This window comes from Centropristis striata, chromosome 19 (assembly GCF_030273125.1).
Source record: "Centropristis striata isolate RG_2023a ecotype Rhode Island chromosome 19, C.striata_1.0, whole genome shotgun sequence".
NCBI classification, from domain to species: domain Eukaryota; kingdom Metazoa; phylum Chordata; class Actinopteri; order Perciformes; family Serranidae; genus Centropristis; species Centropristis striata.
In genome coordinates this window covers 672,791-697,661 of record NC_081535.1, presented here as the reverse complement: position 1 = coordinate 697,661, position 24,871 = coordinate 672,791, and the positions used below count along the sequence as shown (strand labels likewise).

Below are 24,871 nucleotides of genomic sequence, written 5' to 3'. Positions count from 1 at the left end.
GAAAAAAAGGACATAAAATGAATAAAAAAGACACAAAATTACAATATTTTTTTACAGTTTAAAAAAAAAAAAATTACTCCATTGTAAAATACTCTGGCACCGTGTTTGTCACAAAAATATACTGTAATATATAAATACAAGCATCACTGTAATTTTTGCACTTATTTTTAAATGTACTAAACACCATATCTCTAACAGAAATATACTGTAATATTTAATGGTAAAATCTTTAATTTATGCAGCATTTATAAAGTATTTTCTTGTCAATTATATGGCAGAACAGCGTTTCTTTTGATGGAAAAAAAAATGGAATAAAATGTCAATCTTAAACGTGAAATCAACAGTGTTAATATCATTTTACCGTATTTATTACGGTAAAGTTCTGGCAACCAGCTGCTGGTTTTTACCATAAAAACAACAGTTTTATTTTTACAGTGTATCTCAGGTATTTACTGTTTGCCTAATGAGCCTCGCATAGAGAAACCTAAACCTTCATTAAATCTTAAGAGGCGTCTGGTCTGCTGTGTGTGTGTGTGTGTGTGTGTGTGTGTGTGTGTGTGTGTGTGTGGTTTCCAATAACAGGACAGTGAGAGTGTCTATAGCTCTTTAGAGGATCTGATGCTTTAACATTCAGAAAATATTCCAGCCTAAATAAATAGATCCACACTGAGAGTTTTTCCAGGCCTGATATTACACTGTCAGCTCTTAAAAACAAGGAAAAAAGTACAAAAATTAGGTGTATTTTGCTTAAAAATGGCAAAGTTATCTGCCCATGGAACAAGAAAATGTGTCTTGTCAAGACTTTCCAAAATCAGTAAAAATATCTAATCTCAATGAACCACAAATACCTTAGAATTAGTGTATTCTAACTGATAACAAGTGACTTTTTCTTGATTCTAATGAAATACACCTGACCTATTTTCTCAATATGTTGTAAAATATATATATATTTTTTTTATATATATTTTGTGTCTTTTTTTTGGTCATTTTGTGTCTTTTTTTGGTCATTTTGTGTCTTTTTTGGTCATTTAGTGGCTTTTTTTGTTCATTTTGCATCAATTTTTGACCATTTTCCATCTTTTTTCTTAAGTTTGTGTCTTTTTTGTCAATTTTTGTATTTTTGATCATTTTGTGTCTTTTTTAGGTCAATTTCTGGCTTTCCTTTTGGTCAATTTGTGGCCTTTTTTGGTCATTTTCTTGATACAGCTACAAAGATTTTTATCTGTATTTAGAATATTTCTCTTAAAATTCTTGAAATAAGACAAAAACTGTGGAATCTTTATATCAAACAAGTGAAACAGTCTAAAATAAAAACTGCTGACTAAGAAGAACTATCTGATCGGAAAATAAATAAGCAGATATCCCCTTGATCTGAGGTATTTAACCTTCCTTAGATGATATTTTTTGCAGTGTAATCCTGGTGTGACTGTGTGTGACACCTCTGTGTGATGATAATAAAATATAAATGCAGCAGCTCCCTCAGAAGAACGAAGCTCGCTGGATCACGTTTGGTGTCCAGAACTGACGGCTGCCATCCAACAATACCTGCCGGGAGCGGGTCACATGCAGCTGTCGCCATGGTGACGGTGCTGTCTGATACCTGAGTCTGCTGTTGGCAGAGGAGAGCTCACCTGCTCACCTGAGGACAGGTCCAACGCTGCAGAGGAAGAAGAGGACGGACGGGTTTTATTCTTCATCATGCCGAGAAAAAAAGATCTGGAGGAAGGTGAGTTGTTGAGGAGCTTTATAGTGGAGCAGCTGGTAGTCTAGACGGAACTGTCCGGAAAGTGAAAGTGAGGAGCATTTATGGGTACAAGTCAGGAACCGGCCTACTTTACTTATTTCAAGGGTGCTGAATAAATAAAAAAAAATAGTTCCCAAGCAAAATTTTGAGTTTTTCACCTTCTCATTTGCATATCAAAATGCCGGCAGTTGGTGGTTGGACCATTTCCCCTTAGTTTTTTTGTAAGTAGGCAATCAAAGATGAGGAAATTAAGTTTCTGGATCTATAGACTAGGGTCAGAGCAAGGATATAGTGGAGGCTCAGTGGCTTTTTTATGCATATATACATATATATATATATATATGCAAAATACCAACTTTTAAGGTGAAATTAAGCATTATTTGTGTCATTTTTTTAAGGCCGACATAAATATTCAATCAATATCACTTTTAAATGTTCCAGTTGGTATTTTGCGTCAATTGTAAACTCGTCGTGCCTCCACATCTAATTTTGTTCTACATGTCTTTGGCTACAAGTGTACCAAATTTGAGGCTTTTTATCATAAAATGCACAATCCTTCTGGTTATCTGCCCCACTATGATTTGTTTAGTAGGGTGAACATTGGTCAAGTGGGACAGCTAAGCTTTTTCGTGGATATCTTTAGTTAGTTTTGTAACCACAAAATACAGGTTCAGTTAGTTATTTTTTTTTTTTTTTAAACTCTTGTTTTTGATTTTTATTTCAGTTAACAAAAATGTTTTTTTCAATTCTAGTTTTCATTATTTTGTTAGATTAGATTAGATTTATTTGTCATTGCACAGAAATACAAAAAAAATTCAATGCACTCACAAAAAGCATAATAAATAGTAAATAGAAAAGATCCATTCTCATCATCTCAGTACTTAGTATATTCATGTCATTCATTCTTTCAGTTAGTTTTGGTTAACTATAATAACCTTGCTATGGATTTATCTATTTATTAGTTTGAGTTTTTTGTAATGTTAGTTCTGGTTATTGATAATAACTTGGTCGATGGATGTGTCCATGGTTCAGTATTTGATTCTGTTTTATGTGTCTTTTTCTTCAGTTGACATAGAGATCGACGCGGACAGTGAAAGTGATGGTGAGTGGACCAAACACAGCTGATTCATACAGTAATAATGTCTCATAACCAGAATGTTTCTGGATGCAGACGGAGCCGCCCAGCGGAGGACCAACAGGAGGCAGGGAGCAGGACGAGGAGCAGCCAAGGGACGAGGCCGCGGGAAAAAACCAGCCAGCGAAGACGAAGAAGAAGATGAGGATGATGAAGACGAGGCTCCCAGGGGACGCCGGGGGGCCAACAAGAAGAAGCCGGCCAAGGGAAGAGGCAAAAACAAGGAGGAGGACGACAGCGAGGAAGAGGCTCCCAAGAGGAACCGGAAAGGAGGCGCCAATAAAAAGAAAGGAGGCAAAGCTCAGGACAGCGAGGAGGAGGAGAGTGAGGAGGAGAAGGGAAAGAAAGGAAAGAAGGGAAAGAAAGGAGGAAAAGAGGAGGAGGACAGTAAGGGAAAGAAGGGAGACGCCAAAGGAAAAGACAAAGGAAAGGACAAAGGAAAAGACAAAGGAAAGGACAAAGACAACGATAAGAAGAAGAAGAAGAAGAAGGGCGACAGGTAAGAGAACAAGATTATTATAGTTAACGAGAACTAACCAAATAACCAAAAGAGAACAAGGTTATTATAGTTATAGTTATATAACTAACCAAATAACCAAAAGAGAACAAGGTTATTATAGTTATAGTTATATAACTAACCAAATAACCAAAAGAGAACAAGGTTATTATAGTTATAGTTATAGTTATATAACTAACCAAATAACCAAAAGAGAACAAGGTTATTATAGTTAACGAGAACTAACCAAATAACCAAAAGAGAACAAGGTTATTATAGTTATAGTTATATAACTAACCAAATAACCAAAACTAGAACAGAAAAAACATTTTTGTTAACTGAAATAAAATAAAAACGAGAGTTTTTTAAAAACGATAACTAACTGAAACTGTATTTTGTGGTTCCAAAACTAACTAAGACTAATTAAAAATTATAGTGAAACTGCCTTTGTTTTCCTCTTTGTCAACTTCTTTCATATATAATCCAGTTTCTATTAAAAGAGGATTGTGTTAGTGAACAGGAACACATGGTGAATGTGTTTACTGAGACTGGGATGTTTATACAACAACCAACATTATAAACACCTGAACTGTCAGAGTTAATAACCTTATTGGGGCTGAGATGATAAACCAAAGAAATAAAGGAAACATTTATTATGACCTCTTTGAATCTCACACCAACACATAGACCATTACAAAACACTACAACTTATAAAAATTAAACTAAAACTAAACATTTTCAAAAAATAAAAACTAAACTTAACTAGCAAACTCACTCTAAAAACTCATGAAAATCCAGTTAGTTTTAGTTAGTTTTGTAACCGCAAAACAGTTTCAGTTAGTTATCGTTTTTTAAAAACTCTGTTTTTTTTTATTTTTATTTCACTTAATGAAAATGTTTTTTCAATTCTAGTTTTTATTATTTCGTTAGTTTTCGTTAACTCTAATAACCTTGGTTAGAACCAGATCTGAGAAGAAAGGGGACACGTCGGACAAAAGCTCCAATTTTTTTCCCACAAGCTCTCTATCACCATAAGTTTACATTTATGGTAGGAGCCACTCTATGAGAACCAATATATCTTCCAAGCCCCTCAGAAGGTCAATGTTGGTGTCAAAATCTACATTTTCTGGGTCAAAGAATCATGTAAAGCTGTTGAGAATATCACTAGATGATTATTTGATCAAGATTGACCTTCTAAGTGGTCCATCTCTGATCCACAATCTTGATGAAGTGGCTCCCATCAAAGATTGAAACTAGATGGAGAGCATGTGGAAAAAATGCTCCGCCGCCGGACTAAAAGTCATAAAAAAACCCTCTTTTTAACATGAAATGGTTTTAAACCGTGTGGTTTCTGGTCCAGCTCCTCTGACTCCAACACCGACTCTGAGGAGGAGGAGTCCATGTCGGAGGGAGAGATGGCCAAGCTGATGGAGGAGGTGGAGGAGAAGAAGAAGCTGATCGCCACCATCAGGAACAAACCGTGGAGGATGAAGAGGAGGCTGGTGCACCTCAAGTAACCTCTGACCTCTGACCTCTGACCCCTGCTCTGCTTCAGCTTCACATACAATAGGACAGATCTCAGGAGTGAAAATAAATCATTTCATTTGGAGTCATTTAACCACTAATCACTAATTAGTTGTCTTAAAAGTGAAAAATTAGCCATATATCCATCGCTTTAACCTAAATATTTTACCATTCATTTTTAGTAAACATTAATATCTCTGCTGCTAATTATTCCTAAATAATTATCTTGGCTTTTAATTAATTATTTGGCAGTTAATCTATTTCTTTTATCTTATTATTCAAATCTTTCCTTTTTTTGTGAATCATTACGGTAAAAAGATAAATACAGCTGATTGTATTAGACATTTATCTCACATGTGACCTTGTTTCTCCACAGAGAGGCTCAAGAGTTTGTGGATAAGTTTGAAGGAGCTTTGGGGAAAGGGAAAGGCAGGAAGTGGTACGCCTACAAAGTCATGATGACAAAGGTTAGAAAACAAAGTTCAAACAGTCTTTTCTCTGAGTTTTGTTTCCTGGACAGAACCAGAAGGATTGTCATTTTATGATAAAAGCGTCAAATTTGGGATGCTTGTAGCCAAAGACATAGAGAAAAAAATTTGATGTGGAGGCACAACAAATTTTCAATATGGCAGCCATTTTTCAAGATGGCCGCCAGTGACGACTGTTTATAGATAGATAATATATAATAGATTTCACATTAACAATGGATAATATGTAATATAAGCATCAAATTCGGTACCGTTATGGTCAAATACACAAAAAAATACAGAAATGGATCCTCATAAATGATCAATATGGCGGTTTATTTTCAAGATGGCCGCCAGTGACGACTGTTTTTAGATTAAATTCCACATTAACAATGAATAATATGTGATAGAAACATAAAGTTTGGTACAGTTATAGCCAGAGATATGGAGAACATGTGGAAGGATCAAGACTTTTCAATATGACTAAAATTAGATGTGGAGGCAAATTTTCAATATGGCAGCCATTTTTCAAGATGGCCGCCAGTGACGACTGTCACATTTACAGGTTCCTTGAATCATTTCTTTGAGTGAATCAACCTCTTTTTAAATGTTTTTTAAATCTCAGAAATGGATCAAGTTCCAGAGGGACTTTGAGAATTTCCGAACCGCCTGTATCCCGTGGGAACGCAAGATCAAAGATGTGGAGAGTAAGTTGTGTTTGACCAGTGCCTCCCAGTGACTCCCAGTACCTCCCAGTGACTCCCAGTGCCTCCCAGTGACTCCCAGTGACTCCCAGTGACTCCCAGTAACTCCCAGTGACTTCGAGTGACTTCGAGTGCCTCTCAGTAACTCCCAGTGACTCCCAGTGACTCCCAGTGACTTCGAGTGACTTCGAGTGCCTCCCAGTGACTCCCAGTAACTCCCAGTGACTCCCTGTACCTCCCATTGACTCCCAGTGACTCCCAGTGCCTCCCAGCAACTCCCAGTGACTCCCAGTGCCTCCCAGTGACTCCCGGCAACTCCCAGTGACTCCCAGTGACTCCCAGTAACTCCCAGTGCCTCCCAGTGTCTCCAAGTGACTCCCAGTACCTCCCAGTGCCTTCCAGTACCTCCCAGTGACTCTCAGTGCCTCCCCGTGACTCCCAGTGCCTCCCAGTACCTCCCAGTGACTCCCAGTGACTCCCAGTGCCTCCCAGTGCCTCCCAGTGACTCCAAGCGACTCCCAGTACCTCCCAGTGCCTTCCAGTACCTCCCAGTGCCTTCCAGTACCTCCCAGTGACTCCAAGCGACTCCCAGTACCTCCCAGTGCCTTCCAGTACCTCCCAGTGCCTTCCAGTACCTCCCAGTGACTCCAAGCGACTCCCAGTACCTCCCAGTGCCTTCCAGTACCTCCCAGTGCCTTCCAGTACCTCCCAGTGACTCCAAGCGACTCCCAGTACCTCCCAGTGCCTTCCAGTACCTCCCAGTTTAACCTGTCCTCCGTGTCTCCAGGTCACTTCGGGTCGTCGGTGGCGTCGTACTTCATCTTCCTGCGCTGGATGTACGGCATGAACCTGGTCCTCTTTGGGTTCACCTTTGGTCTGGTGGTTATCCCCGAGGTACAACTGGTGTTAATAGAAACTAGTGGTGTTCCAACAAAGCTTCATGAACCATTGTCTTTATTCTCTGAGTCCACTAGATGGTGCTCTCTGTTCAACAAAGAGCTGAAATCACTCAGTTACCATAGTTACCATAGCTTGAGCCTCTTTATTTAACCCTCTAGAGTCCATTAAAGCTCCGCAGCTCTTTGACTTCTTCATGAGGTAAAAACCTTCAGCAGCATGTTTCCTGCTGCAGCTCAACTCTAAAGTTTCCACGTCACATTTAGAGACTCAACTCTTTTTCACCAAAGGTTAAAATCACCACGACGAATCAAAAAGAAAGTTTTTGAAGAGATTTTATTGTGGATTCAGCATTTTAAATGCAATCTTTTGTGTTTATGTTTTTTGTGTTTTTTGTGTATTTGTTGTGTGTTTTCTGGTTTTTGTCATTTTTTTGTGTGTTTTCTTTTAGTTAAATCAAGAGCAAAGAAAATGGTTCATGAAGCATCACAGGCTCATCACTAGTAGCAACTGTTCATGTATAATAATAACAGGTAAAAAACAACAAAGAGATATTCAGGTAAATGAAGTAAAATGTGTTGTTGTCAGGTTCTGATGGGTCTCCCCTACGGATCCATTCCCAGGAAGACCGTCCCCCGAGCCGAGCAGGACACGGCTCAGGACTACTCCGTCCTCATGGACTTCAACGTGAGTCTCAATATATATATATATATATATATAAATATATGTATCTTATATGTACATATAACTATGTATACGTATCTTCCTGTCTGTCTGTCTGTCTGTCTGTCTGTCTGTCTGTCTGTCTGTCTGGCTGGCTGTCTCCCTGTCTGTCTGTCTGTCTGTCTGTCTCCCTGTCTGTCTGTCTGTCTGTCTCCCTGTCTGTCTCCCTGTCTGTCTGTCTTCCTGTCTGTCTGTCTTTCCGTCTGTCTTCCTGTCTGTCTGTCTTCCTGTCTGTCTGTCTTCCTGTCTGTCTCCCTGTCTGTCTGTCTTCCTGTCTTCCTGTCTGTCTGTCTCCCTGTCTGTCTCCCTGTCTGTCTGTCTTCCTTCCTGTCTGTCTGTCTGTCTGTCTTCCTGTCTGTCTTCATGTCTGTCTGTCTCCCTGTCTGTCTGTCTTCCTGTCTGTCTCCCTGTCTGTCTGTCTTCCTGTCTTCCTGTCTGTCTGTCTCCCTGTCTCCCTGTCTGTCTGTCTGTCTCCCTGTCTGTCTGTCTTTCTTCCTGTCTGTCTTCCTGTCTCCCTGTCTCCCTGTCTGTCTCCCTGTCTTCCTGTCTGTCTGTCTCCCTGTCTGTCTCCCTGTCTGTCTCCCTGTCTGGCTTCCTGTCTGTCTGTCTTCTTGTCTTCCTGTCTCCCTGTCTTCCTGTCTGTCTGTCTGTCTGTCTGTCTGTCTCCCTGTCTGTCTCCCTGTCTGTCTGTCTCCCTCAGGGTTACTGTAAGTACTCGGTCCTGTTCTACGGTTACTATAACAACCAGCGGACCATCGGGCTGCTGAAGTTCCGGCTGCCTCTGTCCTACCTGATGGTCGGGATCGGCACCTTCGGCTACAGCCTGATGGTCGTCATCCGCACGTGAGTTCATAGTTCACACTAGTGATGTCCTAATGAAGCTTCATGAACCATGTTCTTTATTCTCTGAGTCCACTAGATGGAGCTCTCTGTTCAACAAAGAGCTGAAATCACTCTGTTACCATAGTTACCATAGTTACCATAGCTTGAGTCTGTTTCTTTAAACCAAGAGCGCCATCTAGTGGACTCAGAAGATAAAGAGAATGGTTCATGAAGCTTCACTCAATTTATGTCTTTTTTTTTGATCAATTTGTGTCTTTTTTGGTCAATTTCCATCTTTTCTGGTCATTTTATGTAGTTTTTTGATAATTTTGTGTCTTTTTGGGATCATTTTATGTCTTTTTTTGGTCACTTTCCATCTTTTCTGGTCATTTTATGTCTTTTTTTTGTAATTTTGCGTCTTTTTTGGGGTCTTTTTATGTCTTTTTTTGGTCACTTTCCATCTTTTCTGGTCATTTTATGTCTTTTTTGATAATTTTGTGTCTTTTTGGGATCATTTTATGTCTTTTTTGGGTCATTTTATGCCTTTTTTGGTCAATTTGTGTCTTTTTTGGTCACTTTCCGTCTTTCTGGTCATTTTATGTCTTTTTTTTTATAATTGAGGTTAATTTTGATAAATGAGGCTTCATTGGGACATCACTACCCCTGAGCATCTTAATACTGAATTTGAATTAACTTTCGCTGCGAAAATTATACTGAAAATGTGTCAAAACAAAGCAAAACCTGAGCTGTAACTCCAACAACTAGAGGATCAGAAACATAAAGAGATGATGTGTTATGTGGAACCTGTTGTGTTTCTCTAGAATGGCCAAGAACGCTGATGTGGGCGGTGGAGATGGAGATGAAGGAGAGTTCACGTTTGCCTGGAAGATGTTCACCAGCTGGGATTACCTCATCGGCAACGCAGAGACGGCCGACAATAAATACGCCTCCATCACCACCAGCTTCAAGGTAACCATGGCAACCAGCTAACAAGACATGATGCACGTGTCCTGTATATTTTTTAGATTAGAGAGAGATGTTTCCTTTATTAATCCCACAATGTGGAAATTCAACCTGCTGCATTAAACCTAGGGCTGGAGGATTATAGCCAAAATGATCATCACGATTATTAATGATGATTATTCATCATGTTAGGGAAAACACCAGAAAAAAGTCTTTTTTGTTCATTTTGTGTCATTCTTTGTCAATTTGTGTCTTTTTTTGGACATTCTCTGTCTTTTTTGTAATTTTTTGTAATTTTTTGTTGTTTTGTCTATTTTGTTTTGTCATTTTGTGTCTTTTTTGAATTTTTTTTGTAATTTTTTGTTGTTTTGTGTCTTTTTTTTGTCATTTTGTGTCTTTTTGTGGCCACGGGGCCCAGAGGCTTTTCCTAACGAGCCTCCTGCCCCCGCGGCTCGTTAAGAAGAGTAAGAACGAGTCTCCAAAAGTCTCCAATAACACCAGAAAAAGTCTCTGGATATGTCTCCAGTCACTTTTTGGAAAAATAGTCTCTAAGGGGGTCTGAAAAGTCACTCAATTTAGCAACAAAGTTGCTAAGTTGCCAAAACTGCTTCACCGGCTTTTACAAATGTTGCGTGTTGTTGTGGCGTCCAGTACTACGTCACATCCTGGTTAGTGTTCTATCCAATCAGCAACCAGGCTGTTTACAGGGGAGAAACACGGCCCCGCCCCCTGGTGGTTGGAGGACTACTGGTGTAGAAAGTGCTGATTAGATCTGCAGGAGAGACGCATTTTATAATGGAAATATCACCGACGATCAGGTTAATTTAATGGTGACGGCCAAAATCATGATCACGATTAAAATGAATTAATTGTGCAGCCCTAGTTGAATCCATCATACAAGCAGCAGCTGGCTGCACATTACTGCAGTAAAATGTTTAAATCTGAGTGTGAATTTTTTGACAAGAACAGGAGTCCATCGTGGACGAGCAGGAGAACCAGAAGGACGAGAACATCCACCTGAGGAGGTTCCTCCGGGTCCTGGCTAACGTCCTGATCATCTGCAGCCTCGGAGGCAGCGGCTACCTCATCTACTTCGTGGTGAAGAGGTCTCAGGAGTTCGCCTCCAGAGACGACCTCAGCTGGTACGAGAAGAACGAGGTAACCATGTTCTAGTGGAAATTACTACTGCAAATATCACGTTTAGTTGTCTTTATTATCAGACATCAGAAAACACTGTCTAGTTACAGCGGAGGAGAACTCTGACAAAAGGTTTCCCCAAGTCCAGTGAAGCTCCAGTTCTCTCTTTTTCCTTTTTCTGTCTGTGTGTAAGAATATTTAAACAATTCAAATGTTACATCCCACACACCACGTACACTGTAAAAAACCTTTCCATTAATACGACTACAAATAGAAAGCAGTGGTGGAAGAAGTATTCAGGTCCTTTATTTACTGCAGTAAAAGTACTAATACACACTGTGAAATGACTCCACTACAGTAAAAGTACTAATACACACTGTGAAATGACTCCACTACAGTAAAAGTACAAATACACACTGTGAAATGACTCCACTACAGTAAAAGTACTAATACACACTGTGAAATGACTCCACTACAGTAAAAGTACTAATACACACTGTGAAATGACTCCACTACAGTAAAAGTACTAATACACACTGTGAAATGACTCCACTACAGTAAAAGTACTAATACACACTGTGAAATGACTCCACTGCAGTAAAAGTACTAATACACACTGTGAAATGACTCCACTGCAGTAAAAGTACTAATACACACTGTGAAATGACTCCACTGCAGTAAAAGTACTAATACACACTGTGAAATGACTCCACTGCAGTAAAAGTACTAATACACACTGTGAAATGACTCCACTACAGTAAAAGTACTAATACACACTGTGAAATGACTCCACTGCAGTAAAAGTACTAATACACACTGTGAAATGACTCCACTGCAGTAAAAGTACTAATACACACTGTGAAATGACTCCACTACAGTAAAAGTACTAATACACACTGTGGAATGACTCCACTGCAGTAAAAGTACTAATACACACTGTGAAATGACTCCACTACAGTAAAAGTACTAATACACACTGTGAAATGACTCCACTACAGTAATCCTGCATTCAGAACTTACTGAAGTAAAAGTACAAAAGTATCAGCATCAAAATGTACTTAAAGTATCAAAAGTAAAAGTACTCGTTATGCAGAATGGATTTCATATATTGTAAATATATATATACATTTTGGGAAATTTTGTGTCTTTTATTTTGGTAATTTTGTGTCTTTTTTGGTAATTGTCAATCTTTTTTGTAATTTTGTGTCCTTTTTTTGGAAAATTTTGTCATTTCCTGTGTATTTATTTGGGTGATTTTGTGTCTTTTTTGTCATTTTAATTCTGTTTTTCAATTTCTTTTTTTGAAAAATTTGTTGGGTTTTGCCTGTAATTTTGTGTCTTTTTACGTATTTTTTGGAACTTTTATGCCTTTTTTTTAGGTAATTTTGTTTTGGTTATTTTACCTCGTCTTTGGTCATTTTTGGTAAATTTTGGTTTTACTGAAGTAAAAGTACAAAAGTATCAGCAACAAAATGTACTTAAAGTATCAACAGTAAAAGTACTCGTTATGCAGAATGGACCCACTCTTGATTTATACTGTATATTCTAAATATAGTTTAGGATTATGGATATTGATGGTTTTATGTGAGCAGCATTGTAATTTCCTCATGATATGGCTCATCTGAACTACTTTATAAACGGTTATTTATAAACGAGTTTTAATTTAGACATGTGTCTGAAGTGCAGATGTGTGTTGACAGCTGGAGATCATCATGTCCCTGCTGGGTCTGGTCTGTCCCCCTTTGTTTGAGACCATCGCTGAGCTGGAGGACTACCATCCTCGCATCGCCCTCAAGTGGCAGCTGGGACGCATCTTCGCCCTCTTCCTGGGGAACCTCTACACCTTCCTGTTCGCCCTGTTCGACGAGGTCAACACCAAGGTGTGTGTGTGTGTGTGTGTGTCTGTGTGTGTGTGTGTGTGTGTGTGTGTGTGTCTGTGTGTGTCAAGGTTAGAATGTTTTTCCAGTTTTTCTGACTTTTTTTTCCTGTTTTTCTGACATTTTTTTCTCTTTTTCTGTGTAATTATTTCTATTTAATGAGTAATTGTCCCCCGTTTTCTGACTTTTTTTGTCCTGTTTTTCTGACTAACTTTTTCCTATTTTTCTCATTAATTTTTTCCTGTTTTTCTCACTAATTTTTTCCAGTTTTCTCACTAATTTTTTCCTGTTTTTCTCATTAATTTTTTCCTGTTTTTCTGACAAATTTTTTCCTATTTTTCTCATTAATTTTTTCCTGTTTTTCTCATAAATTTTTCCGGTTTTTCTGACTAATTTTTTCCTATTTTTCTCATTAATTTTTTCCGGTTTTTCTCATAAATTTTTTCCTGTTTTTCTCATTAATTTTTTCCTGTTTTTCTGACTAATTTTTTCCTGTTTTTCTCATTAATTTTTTCCTGTTTTTGTCATTAATTTTTCCGGTTTTTCTGACTAATTTTTTCCTGTTTTTCTGACAAATTTTTTCCGGTTTTTCTCATTAATTTTTTCCTGTTTTTCTGACTAGCTTTTTCCTGTTTTTCTCATTAATTTTTTCCTGTTTTTCTGACTAATTTTTTCCGGTTTTTCTCATTAATTTTTTCCTGTTTTTCTCATTAATTTTTTCCTGTTTTTCTGACTAATTTTTTCCTATTTTTCTCATTAATTTTTTCCTGTTTTTCTCATTAATTTTTTCCTGTTTTTCTGACAAATTTTTTCCTGTTTTTATCATTAATTTTTTCCTGTTTTGGGAACCTCTACACCTTCCTGTTCGCCCTGTTCGACGATGTCAACACCAAGGTGTGTGTGTGTGTGTGTGTGTGTGTGTGTGTGTGTGTCAGGGTTAGATTAGTTTGGATTTTTTTTTAAGATTTTCATCAGTTTTAGTTTTAATTTTGTTGTGAATTTATGTTTTCAAATTCAGTTAGTTAAAATACATTTTTAGAGTGAGTTTGCTAGTTTTTATCTTTTTGAAAAATGCTTAGTTTTTATTAGTTTTATTAGTTAGTTTTTTTATTAGTTCATTTTTTTTGTAATGAGGTATTTGTTGGGTTTTTCTGACTATTTTTTTCTCTTTTTCTGTGTAAATATTTCTATTAAATGAGTCATTTTTCCCTGTTTTTCTGACTTTTTTTTTTCTTTTTTCTGACTATTTTTTTCTCTTTTTCTGACTATTTTTTTCTCTTTTTCTGACTATTTTTTTCTGTTCTTGTGGGTTAATTTTTTTCCTGAATTATCGAGATACCAGAAATCCCACTAGTCACTTTATTGACACCATAGTTGGAGTTGCTGAGTTGCTGAGGTTTGCCCATGGACTCCCTCTCCTTTACTATTTCTTTTAATATTAATATTTAATATTTCCTATGTATTTAATACATGCATGCACACCTGAAACACACTGAGGAAGGATCCTGCATGAAACTTCAATGCACATAATTATTTGAAGAGGCCCATTTGTCAAATAACATAATTAGAAATGTAAAATGTTTTTGCACCTGCTTACTGGTAAAGTACAACAAGTTACTCATAACCTATAATTCAGGAAAAAAAATACCACCAAAAACAATACATCATGTCACTAGCTATTGAGAGCATAAGAGAAATGTTTCTTGAGGTAATAAGTCAAGAGAGACGTATGGTCATGTTCTCATTGACTTCTACGGTCCAGCAGACATCCATAGAAAGCAACACTGTGAATGTTTCCCTGCTGGTAGAAACTAGACTGACTGACTGTTTGTCCCTGTAGCTGACGGAGGAGGGCGCCATCAAGAACGCCAGCATCTGGGCCATGAAGGAGTACTACGCCAACTTCACCCGAGTGATCAACGACACCGAGGTCACCCCGCCCCCCATGAGCCCTGCTGATGTCATCAGGGGACCCTGCTGGGAGACCGCCGTCGGCATAGTAACCACAATAAATTACTGTTTTATACGTTTTATACGATAGAAACACAAGATGGATGGTTGGATGGATGGATGGATGACTGGATGATGGACGGATGGATGGATGGTTGATGAATGGATGGATGGATGGATGGATGGATGGATGACTGGATGATGGATGGATGGATGGATGGTTGATGGATGGATGGATGGATGGATGGATGGATGGATGGATGATGGATGGATGGATGGATGGATGGATGGATGGATGACTGGATGATGGATGGATGGATGGATGGTTGATGGATGGATGGATGGATGGATGGATGGATGGATGGATGGTTGATGAATGGATGGATGGATGGATGGATGGATGGATGGTTGATGAATGGATGGATGGATGGATGGATGGATGGATGGACGGACGGATGGTTGGATGGATGGTTGATGGATGGATGGATGGATGGACGGACGGATGGTTGGATGGATGGTTGATGGATGGATGGATGGATGGATGGATGGATGGATGGACGGATGGATGGTTGGATGGATGGATGGATGGATGGATGGATGGATGGATGGATGGTTGGATGGATGGATGGTTGATGGATGATGGATGGATGGATGGATGGATGGATGGATGGTTGATGGATGGATGGATGGATGGATGGATGGATGGATGGTTGATGAATGGATGGATGGATGGATGGATGGATGGATGGATGGATGGATGGATGGATGGTTGATGGATGGATGGATGGATGGATGGATGGATGGATGGATGGTTGATGAATGGATGGATGGATGGATGGATGATGGATGGATGGTTGATGAATGGATGGATGGATGGATGGATGGATGGATGGATGGATGGTTGATGAATGGATGGATGGATGGACGGACGGATGGTTGGATGGATGGTTGATGGATGGATGGATGGATGGATGGATGGATGGATGGATGGATGGACGGATGGATGGTTGGATGGATGGATGGATGGATGGATGGATGGATGGATGGATGGTTGATGGATGATGGATGGATGGATGGATGGTTGATGGATGGATGGATGGATGATGGATGATGGATGATGGATGGATGGATGGATGGTTGATGGATGGATGATGGATGGATGGATGGTTGATGGATGGATGGATGGATGATGGATGGATGGATGGATGATGGATGGATGGATGGTCGATGGATGGATGGATGGATGGATGGATGCTTTATTTATCCAGAGGGAAATTCCAGCATCCAGTAGCAGCATTGAACACTAAAGCACACAAAATGATTAAAAAAGACCCAAAATGACTAAAATTGTTCCTCTAAACACAAAGAGCCAAATCAAACAGAGTCCCACTAGAATAAAACCAGAGTTGATGACAGGATCACACACAATCACAAGATCACATTTATGTTGGTTTTCTTTGTTTCTTTTTGGCTCTAAATGTTGATCCAGTAAGTCAGAATAAAAAATCTATTATTTTATGAGGTGATTATCCCTGTTTTATGTGTGAGTGTGTGTGTTTCAGGAGTTTGTGAAGCTGACGGTGTCAGACATCCAGGTGTCCTACCTCACCATCCTGATCGGAGACTTCGCCAGAGCCGTCATCGTTCGTTTCCTCAACTACTGCTGGTGCTGGGACCTGGAGGCTGGCTTCGTGAGTCGCAACGCTTACTGGGTTTACTTTGGAGCAGTGGTGGGAGAAGTATTCAGATCCCTTACTGCAGTAATAGTACTCATTCTAGTGATCTTACTGCAGTAAAAGTACTAATTCTAGTGATCTTACTGCAGTAAAAGTACCAATTCTAGTGATGTCCCAATGAAGCTTCATGAACCATTTTCTGTATCAATATAACAGGTTCCTATTGCTGGTGTAGATAGACGAACCAACACATTATCTCTTTATGTTCTCTGATCTCTGGATTTGTTTGAATTACAGCTCATGTCTTGCTTTGGTTTGTCACATTTTCAGAATAAGTCAGAGCAAAAGTTCCCAACCCAATCAATTCAAATTCACTATTAAGATGCTCAGGGGTAGTGATGTCCCAATGAAGCTTCATGAACCATGTTCTTTATTCTCTGAGTCCACTAGATGGCGCTCTCTGTTCAACAAAGAGCTGAAATCACTCTGTTACCATAGTTACCATAGTTACCATAGCTTGAGCCTCTTTCTTTAAATCAAGAGCTCCATCTAGTGGACTAGTGAAATGGTTGCTTAATTCTGATGTTAGGGGATACTAGGTTTGATGAACTCACAAAATAACTAAAAAAAGACACAACAACAGACACAAATGACCAAAAAAGACACAAAATGAGAAGACAGAATGACCAAAAATCAAACAAACAAAGAGGACACAAAATGACTAAAAAAGACACACAATGACTTAGAAAGACAGGAAAAGACATGAAAAGTATTAAAACTGGACAGAATATCCCTTTAAGACTCCAGAGAGTTAAATGATGTGACAGAGACAGAAACAGAGAGACTCCAGGCTGGATTAGAGAAGACAAAGTTCTCCTCTTCTCTATCCTGATGTCTGATCATGAACTAAAAGGAACTTTGACTTGATCTTTGATCCACGTTATCACTCAGAGACACTAAATGTTTCCAGTAAAGAGTTCATCATGCTGTTCTCTGTTTCTTTCAGCCGTCATACGGAGAGTTTGACATCAGTGGAAACGTTCTGGGACTGGTCTTCAACCAGGGCATGATCTGGTACCACTGGTTTATATACTCTGTGTGTGTGTGTGTGTGTGTGTGTTACTTTTCTCAAGTACTGTACTTAAGTACAGTCTGGAGGTACTTGTACTTTACTTGAGTATTTCCATTTTATGTAACTTTATACTTCTACTCCACTACATTTATCTGACAGCTTTAGTAACTTTACAGGAAGAGATTTAATATAAAACAATTTAAAAAAAACAACCAAAAAATTAATGAAAAGAAGAAAAAAAGATATCCACAAAACTACCAAAAATATACAAAATGTCTCTTCAGGGACATAAAACTATAGAAAGAGATATAGATTACGAAAGAAGATGCTGAAAAATGACAAAGGAGCAAAAAACAGCTACAAATGGATACAAATTACACAAAAAGATGCACAAAATGTCTAAAAAAAACATAAAAGGGTTAAAAAGAGACGTTTAAAAACCAGAGGAGGAAAGTAACTAAGTACATTTACTCAAGTACTGTACTTAAGTACAATTCTGAGGTACTTGTACTTTACTTGAGTATTTCCATTTATGTAACTTTATACTTCTACTTCACTACATTTATCTGACAGCTTTAGTTACTTTACAGGAAGAGATTTAACATAAAAACATGATAAATTTAAAGTAACTAGACATTTTATTACATTAAACCAGATAAGAGTATATTTAGTGATTAAAATGAGTCCTGGCTTGAGAAAATAAACCACTGCTTTCTTAATCTAATAATATATTTAGAATATATATCCATTCTGCATAATGAGTGCTTTTACTTTAAGTACATTTTGATGCTGATAGTAATGACACAAAGACACAAAATGATAAAAAATTCACACAAAATGATCAATAAAAGACACAAAATGTCCAAAAAAGACACAAAATGTCCAAAAAAGACACAAAACGATCAAAAAAATACATAAAGTGATTAAAAAAATACACAAAATGTCCCCAAAAAAAGACACAAAATTACCAAATAGACATAAAAAGACACAAATGGTAAACGGGGTGTACTTATATATCTCTTTTATCCAAAGATCTTTACACTACACTCATTCACCTGTTCACACACACATTCATACAGGTGTTAGTGGCTACCAGGGCACACTGCTGCCACCTGCCACCAGCAGGAATTCATTCACACACTGATGAACGCAGCATCGGGAGACATCTGGGGTTCAGGATCTTGCTCAAGGATACTTGGACATGTAGGCTGCCATGGTCGGGGATCGAACCACCGACCCTCTGATCGATATGTGACCGCTCTACCAACTGAACCCCTGCATATAAGTGCACCCCATTTATAAAAAGACACAAAATTATGAAAAAAAAAAAGACACAAAATGTCCAAAAAAGACACAAATTGATCAAAAAAGACACAAATGATTAAAAAAAGACAAAATTACGAAACAGACATAAAAAGACACAAAATGATCAAAAAAAAAGACACAAAATGATCGAAAAATACAAAATGATAAATAAGACAAAATTACCAAACAGACATAAAAAGACACAAAAAAGACATAAAATTATCAAAAAAAGACACAAAATGTCAAAAAAAGACACAAAATGTCCCTTTAAATGAGCCCATGTGGGTTTTCTGCCTCTCTCTGTTCTTTCCACTGTTTGTCATCTTTGTCATGTGATGTAACTCTACCTGTGAATAAATAAAGCTGAAGCTGAAGCTGAGCCTGATATCTCCTGCTGTTGTTCTGCAGGATGGGAGCGTTCTATGCTCCTGGCCTGGTGGGCATCAACGTGCTGCGTCTCCTCAGCTCCATGTACTACCAGTGCTGGGCCGTCATGGCCACCAACGTCCCCCATGAGAGGGTCTTCAAGGCCTCCAAGTCCAACAACTTCTACATGGGTCTGCTGCTCCTCATCCTCTTCCTCAGCCTGCTGCCCGTCGTCTACACCATCATGACGCTGCCGCCCTCCTTCGACTGTGGACCCTTCAGGTAAAAACACACATACAGTATATATAGAAATATATATATATATATACACACTACAGGCCAAAAGTCTGGAAGCACCTTAAATGTTCTGTTCACAGTGTCTTTTTTAAAACCAGTCTGGATTCTTTGGATTGTTGGATGTGTTTACTGCCCGTTCATGATTTCTTATAACTAACTTAAAACTATGAAACTAGAAAATGTCCTCTGGGTAAATAGTGAAAGGGCCACTACTGCCGGTGTGTGTACACTATGATGAGATTCTTCAGAGATTTATAACAATTAATACTAGTAATGTTATGATACTATATAATATACAAGGAGCACACCTACAACAAGCATTCCTTTACAAGTATTTATTTATACAGCAACCTATGACCTTTAACCTCACAATGTGTGTGTGTGTGTGTGTGTGTGTGTGTGTGGTTCTCTCTTTCTGTGAGAGATACAGTACAGGCCAAAAGTTTGGACACACACCTTCTCATTCAATGCGTTTCCTTTATTTTCATGACTATTTACATTGTAGATTCATCAAAACTATGAATGAACACATGTGGAATTATGTACTTAACAAAAAAAGTGTGAAATAACTGAAAACATGTCTTGTATTTTAGATTCCTCAAAGTAACCACCCTTTGCTTACTAGAATATAAGACATGTTTTCAGTTATTTCACACTTTTTTGTTAAGTACATAATTCCACATGTGTTCATTAATAGTTTTGATGAATCTACAATGTAAATAGTCATGAAAATAAAGGAAAAACATTGAATGAGAAGGTGTGTCCAAACTTTTGACCTGTACTGTACATCAAAGCATCAAAGGATCAAAGGCTTTGGGGTTGACCAATCAGAGCAGAGCAATCAACAGAATTAACTGCCGCTGTAGAATCATTAATACACTATGGGAGTTGCACTCTAATTTCATTGTGCTATGTACAATGACAATAAAGGTGTTTTTATTCTATTCTATTCTATTCTATTGACATGTAGTGTGTGTGTGTGTGTGTGTGTGTGTGTGTGTGTGTGTGTGTGTGTTCCAGTGGGAAGGTGAAGATGTTCGATGTGATCATGGAGACTATTGATCTGGACCTTCCTGCCTTCCTGGGGACGCTGTTCAGCTACGCAGCAAACCCAGGACTCATCATCCCTGCTGTGCTGCTGATGGTGTTAGTACACACACACACACACACACACACACACACACACATACACACACACACACACACACACACGCACGCACACACACACGCACACACACACACACACTCACACACATACACTCACACACATACACACACACACACACACTCACACACATACACACACACACTCACACACACACACTCACACACATACACTCACACACATACACACACACACACACACACACACACACACACACACTCACACACACACACTCACACACATACACTCACACACATACACACAGACACACACACACACACAGCAGTTCCAGATAAGGACATATAGATATAAAAAACAGAATAAAGAATATAAACAATAAGACATATACATACATTCTATACACATTCTATACATACATTTCTGATGTTTGGCATTTATTATTAATATATATTTTTATGTTTGTTTGTTTTCCTGAAAGTACTTTGCATTTTACAGATATTGCACATTGGAGAAAAGAATATTTTAGCATGTTAAATAGGTTAAATAAGTTGTTGCATGTGAACATCTATGAATAAATATATTTAAATATACGCAGAGATATACACAGTATAGTATAAGTGATATATGACAGATATTATAATATAGAAAAAATACAGAATAAAGGCCTTATGTGGTTGGATATAAACAGAAATAGTGTTTTTTTTTGTTGTTGTCATTTTTACATCTATTTTTGCTCATTTTATGTCCTTTTTAGTAATTTTTTCGGCATTTTGTGTCTTTTTTCGTCATTTTTACATCTACAGTCATGGAAAAGAGTTCTTGATAAAAACCAAAATCATTATGAATAAAACCATGTTAAATGTCTAGATATCAGCTCTTAAATTAAACTCTTATCAGATATTTTTGTTGTTATCATTATATTTGTCCAAACAAATGAAATGAACAAGAAACTGAAGAAAACAAGGTGGTTTAATGTTTTCCGTTACTATATATTCATGAGCACATCAGTCATAATAAGTGGATGATTAATCATCGTTAATAGCTAGTTAAAGTGAGTTAAAGTGAGTCTATGTTTCCACTTGCAGCCACTAATAAATAATAAACGTGTCTTTTCTCCTCCAGTCTGGCCATCTACTACCTGAACTCTGTGTCTGAAGCCTATCAGAACTCCAACATGGAGCTGAAGAAGAAGATGCAGATGGTGAGTCTTCCTCAGGAGGAAGAGGAGGAGAGACTAGAGTCTTCCTCAGGAGGAAGAGGAGTAGAGACTAGAGTCTTCCTCAGGAGGAAGAGGAGAAGAGACTAGAGTCTTCTTCAGGAGGAAGAGGAGTAGAGACTAGAGTCTTCCTCAGGAGGAAGAGGAGTAGAGACTAGAGTCTTCCTCAGGAGGAAGAGGAGGAGAGACTAGAGTCTTCCTCAGGAGGAAGAGGAGGAGAGACTAGAGTCTTCCTCAGGAGGAAGAGGAGTAGAGACTAGAGTCTTCCTCAGGAGGAAGAGGAGTAGAGACTAGAGTCTTCCTCAGGAGGAAGAGGAGTAGAGACTAGAGTCTTCTTCAGGAGGAAGAGGAGTAGAGACTAGAGTCTTCCTCAGGAGGAAGAGGAGGAGAGACCAGAGTCTTCCTCAGGAGGAAGAGGAGTAGAGACTAGAGTCTTCTTCAGGAGGAAGAGGAGTAGAGACTAGAGTCTTCCTCAGGAGGAAGAGGAGTAGAGACTAGAGTCTTCCTCAGGAGGAAGAGGAGGAGAGACTAGAGTCTTCCTCAGGAGGAAGAGGAGTAGAGACTAGAGTCTTCCTCAGGAGGAAGAGGAGTAGAGACTAGAGTCTAGACTGCTCCTGATGCTGCGTTCACAGTGAGAATGAATTCCTGCTGGTGGCAGGAGGCAGCGTTCTGCCACCAGCAGGAATGTGTGAACGCTGAATGAGTCTGTAGAGCTCTGAGTGTCACAGAGACGAGAAGAGAGACATCAGAGCAGGAACATTTAACACTTCTGACCCTCTCTACCTGTCTCTCTCTCTCTACCTGTCTCTCTACCTGTCTCTCTCTCTCTACCTGTCTCTCTACCTGTCTCTCTCTCTCTACCTGTCTCTCTACCTGTCTGTCTGTCTCTCTCTACCTGTCTGTCTCTCTCTACCTGTCTGTCTCTCTCTACCTGTCTGTCTCTCTACCTGTCTCTCTCTACCTGTCTGTCTCTCTCTACCTGTCTGTCTCTCTCTCTACCTGTCTGTCTCTCTACCTGTCTCTCTCTACCTGTCTGTCTCTCTCTCTACCTGTCTGTCTCTCTCTCTACCTGTCTGTCTCTCTCTACCTGTCTGTCTCTCTCTACCTGTCTGTCTCTCTACCTGTCTCTCTCTACCTGTCTGTCTCTCTCTCTCTACCTGTCTGTCTCTCTCTACCTGTCTGTCTCTCTCTCTACCTGTCTGTCTGTCTCTCTACCTGTCTCTCTCTACCTGTCTCTCTCTACCTGTCTGTCTCTCTCTACCTGTCTCTCTCTACCTGTCTGTCTCTCTCTCCCTGTCTGTCTACCTGTCTGTCTGTGATGAAGGCTCGTGATGAAGAGAAGAACCGGAGGAACAACACTGACAGCACCAACCAGGTGATGAAGGATCTGGAGGACCTGCTGCCCAACGCCTCCCTCAGACCCCCACCAGAACCAGAACCAGGTCAGTCCTCCTCCTGGTCCCCCTGGTTCCAACCCCTGGTCCTCCTGATCCCCCTGATCCTCCTGGTCCTCCTGGTCCCCCTGATCCCCCTGGTCCCCCTGGTCCCCCCAACCCCTGGTCCCCTGGTCCCCCTGATCCCCCTGGTCCCCCTGGTCCCCCTGGTCCCCCTGTTCCCCCCAACCCCTGGTCCCCTGGTCCCCCTGATCCCCCTGGTCCCCCTGGTCCCCCTGTTCCCCCCAACCCCTGGTCCCCTGGTCCCCCTGATCCCCCTGGTCCCCCTGGTCCCCCTGTTCCCCCCAACCCCTGGTCCCCCCAACCCCTGGTCCCCCTGGTCCCCTGATCCCCCTGATCCCCCTGGTCCCCCTGTTCCCCCCAACCCCTGGTCCCCCCAACCTCTGGTCTCCCTGGTCCCCTGGGCCCCCTGATCCCCCTGATCCCCCTGGTCCCCCTGTTCCCCCCAACCCCTGGTCCCCCTGGTCCTACTGGTCCCCCTGGTCCCCCTGGTCCCCCTGGTCCTCCTGGTCCTCCTGGTCCCCCTGGTCCTCCTGGTCCCCCTGGTCCCCCTGGTCCTCCTGGTCCTCCTGGTCCCCCTGGTCCCCCTGGTCCCCCTGGTCCTCCTGGTCCTCCTGGTCCTCCTGGTCCCCCTGGACCTCCTGGTCCCCCTGGTCCCCCTGGTTCCCCTGGTCCCCCTGGTCCCCCATTTTACGTCTTTTACTGTCATGGTTTAGCAGTTTTTCACCCTAAAATCTACAGATATTTTTTACAGTGTGTGATGATGATGTAATATCAATAGAAGGTATGGAAGTTGTGGGTTCAGGTCCACCAGGAGACTCTGGGGGTCTGGATCTTCATCTGGTTTATCTTTGTCTTTGTCTCAACAGAGAAACCTCCAGAACCAGAACCAAAGGCGACTAAAACCAAACCCGGCTCGGCAGGTAAAGGTGTGAACCTGCAGAAAGACGTGGCTCTGGCGTCCCCCAACCCCAACGCTCGCCAGCCGGTCAGCAGGCCGCCCCGAGGGGCCGGACCAGGACCAGGACCAGGACCAGGACCAGGACCAGGACGGGGCCGAGGCCGGGGGCGAGGAGCCCCGCCCAGATAACAGCGTGAGGAGACCCTGAGTTCATCTGGAGACGTAAACAGAAACAGAAACAACCTGTTGAGTTTCTATTGTGGCATTTCAGTTCTACACTGTAAAAAATGTCTAAAAACCAGATCAAACAGTAAATCTAAAGGTCTAAAACCAGATCAAACAGTAAATCTAAAGGTCTAAAACCAGATCAAACAGTAAATCTAAAGGTCTAAAACCAGATCAAACAGTAAATCTAAAGGTCTAAAACCAGATCAAACAGTAAATCTAAAGGTCTAAAACCAGATCAAACAGTAAATCTAAAGGTCTAAAACCAGATCAAACAGTAAATCTGAGGGAAATGATCTTGCTGCATGGACAGATAATTTACCTTGACAAGATTTATTAAATTCAGATTATTAAATCTAGAAACAAGCATGTTGAACACTTAAAATAATAAATGAACTCTTAAACCAGATAAAGTAAAGCTGCCAGCAGTGATGAACTGGCCGAGCAGAGTGACCTGATGATTATTTGGTTCTTACCAAGATAAGAAAAAAACTTTTTATGTCTTTTTTGTCTTTTTGTTTGTTCTTTTCTCTCATTCTGACTTTGTAATTTATCATAATATGATTATGGCTTTGAATAAAATCTTTTAATAACATCTTTGTATCATGTATTTCCTCTGGAGGAGGTCGTGTTCTCCGCATTTATAATGTGTTTTTTTGTTTTATAATTCAGTTAATTTTAATGAGTTTTTAGAGTGAGTTTGCTAGTTTTAATTAGATTTCATTTTTTGCAAAATGCTTAGTTTTAGTTTAGTTTTAGTGGTAGTTTAGTTTTTATTAGCTGTAGTTTAGTTT

At 39.9% G+C, this 24,871-nt stretch overlaps 1 protein-coding gene across 1 annotated transcript; it reads left to right on the top strand.

The window, feature by feature from the left end:
* Positions 1-2,896: 2,896 nt before the first annotated feature.
* tmc2a (transmembrane channel-like 2a) lies at positions 2,897-24,041 on the top strand. The gene is made up of 18 exons (XM_059358588.1): positions 2,897-3,378; positions 4,736-4,888; positions 5,276-5,366; positions 5,992-6,073; positions 6,858-6,964; positions 7,556-7,654; positions 8,391-8,533; positions 9,334-9,481; positions 10,445-10,633; positions 12,313-12,492; positions 14,330-14,488; positions 16,002-16,130; positions 17,122-17,189; positions 18,901-19,140; positions 20,176-20,301; positions 21,404-21,482; positions 22,822-22,939; positions 23,821-24,041. Exons 1-18 carry the CDS (start codon positions 2,900-2,902, stop codon positions 24,039-24,041), a joined length of 2,811 nt encoding a protein of 936 aa, XP_059214571.1. The 5' UTR covers positions 2,897-2,899.
* The last annotated feature ends 830 nt before the right edge of the window (positions 24,042-24,871 follow it).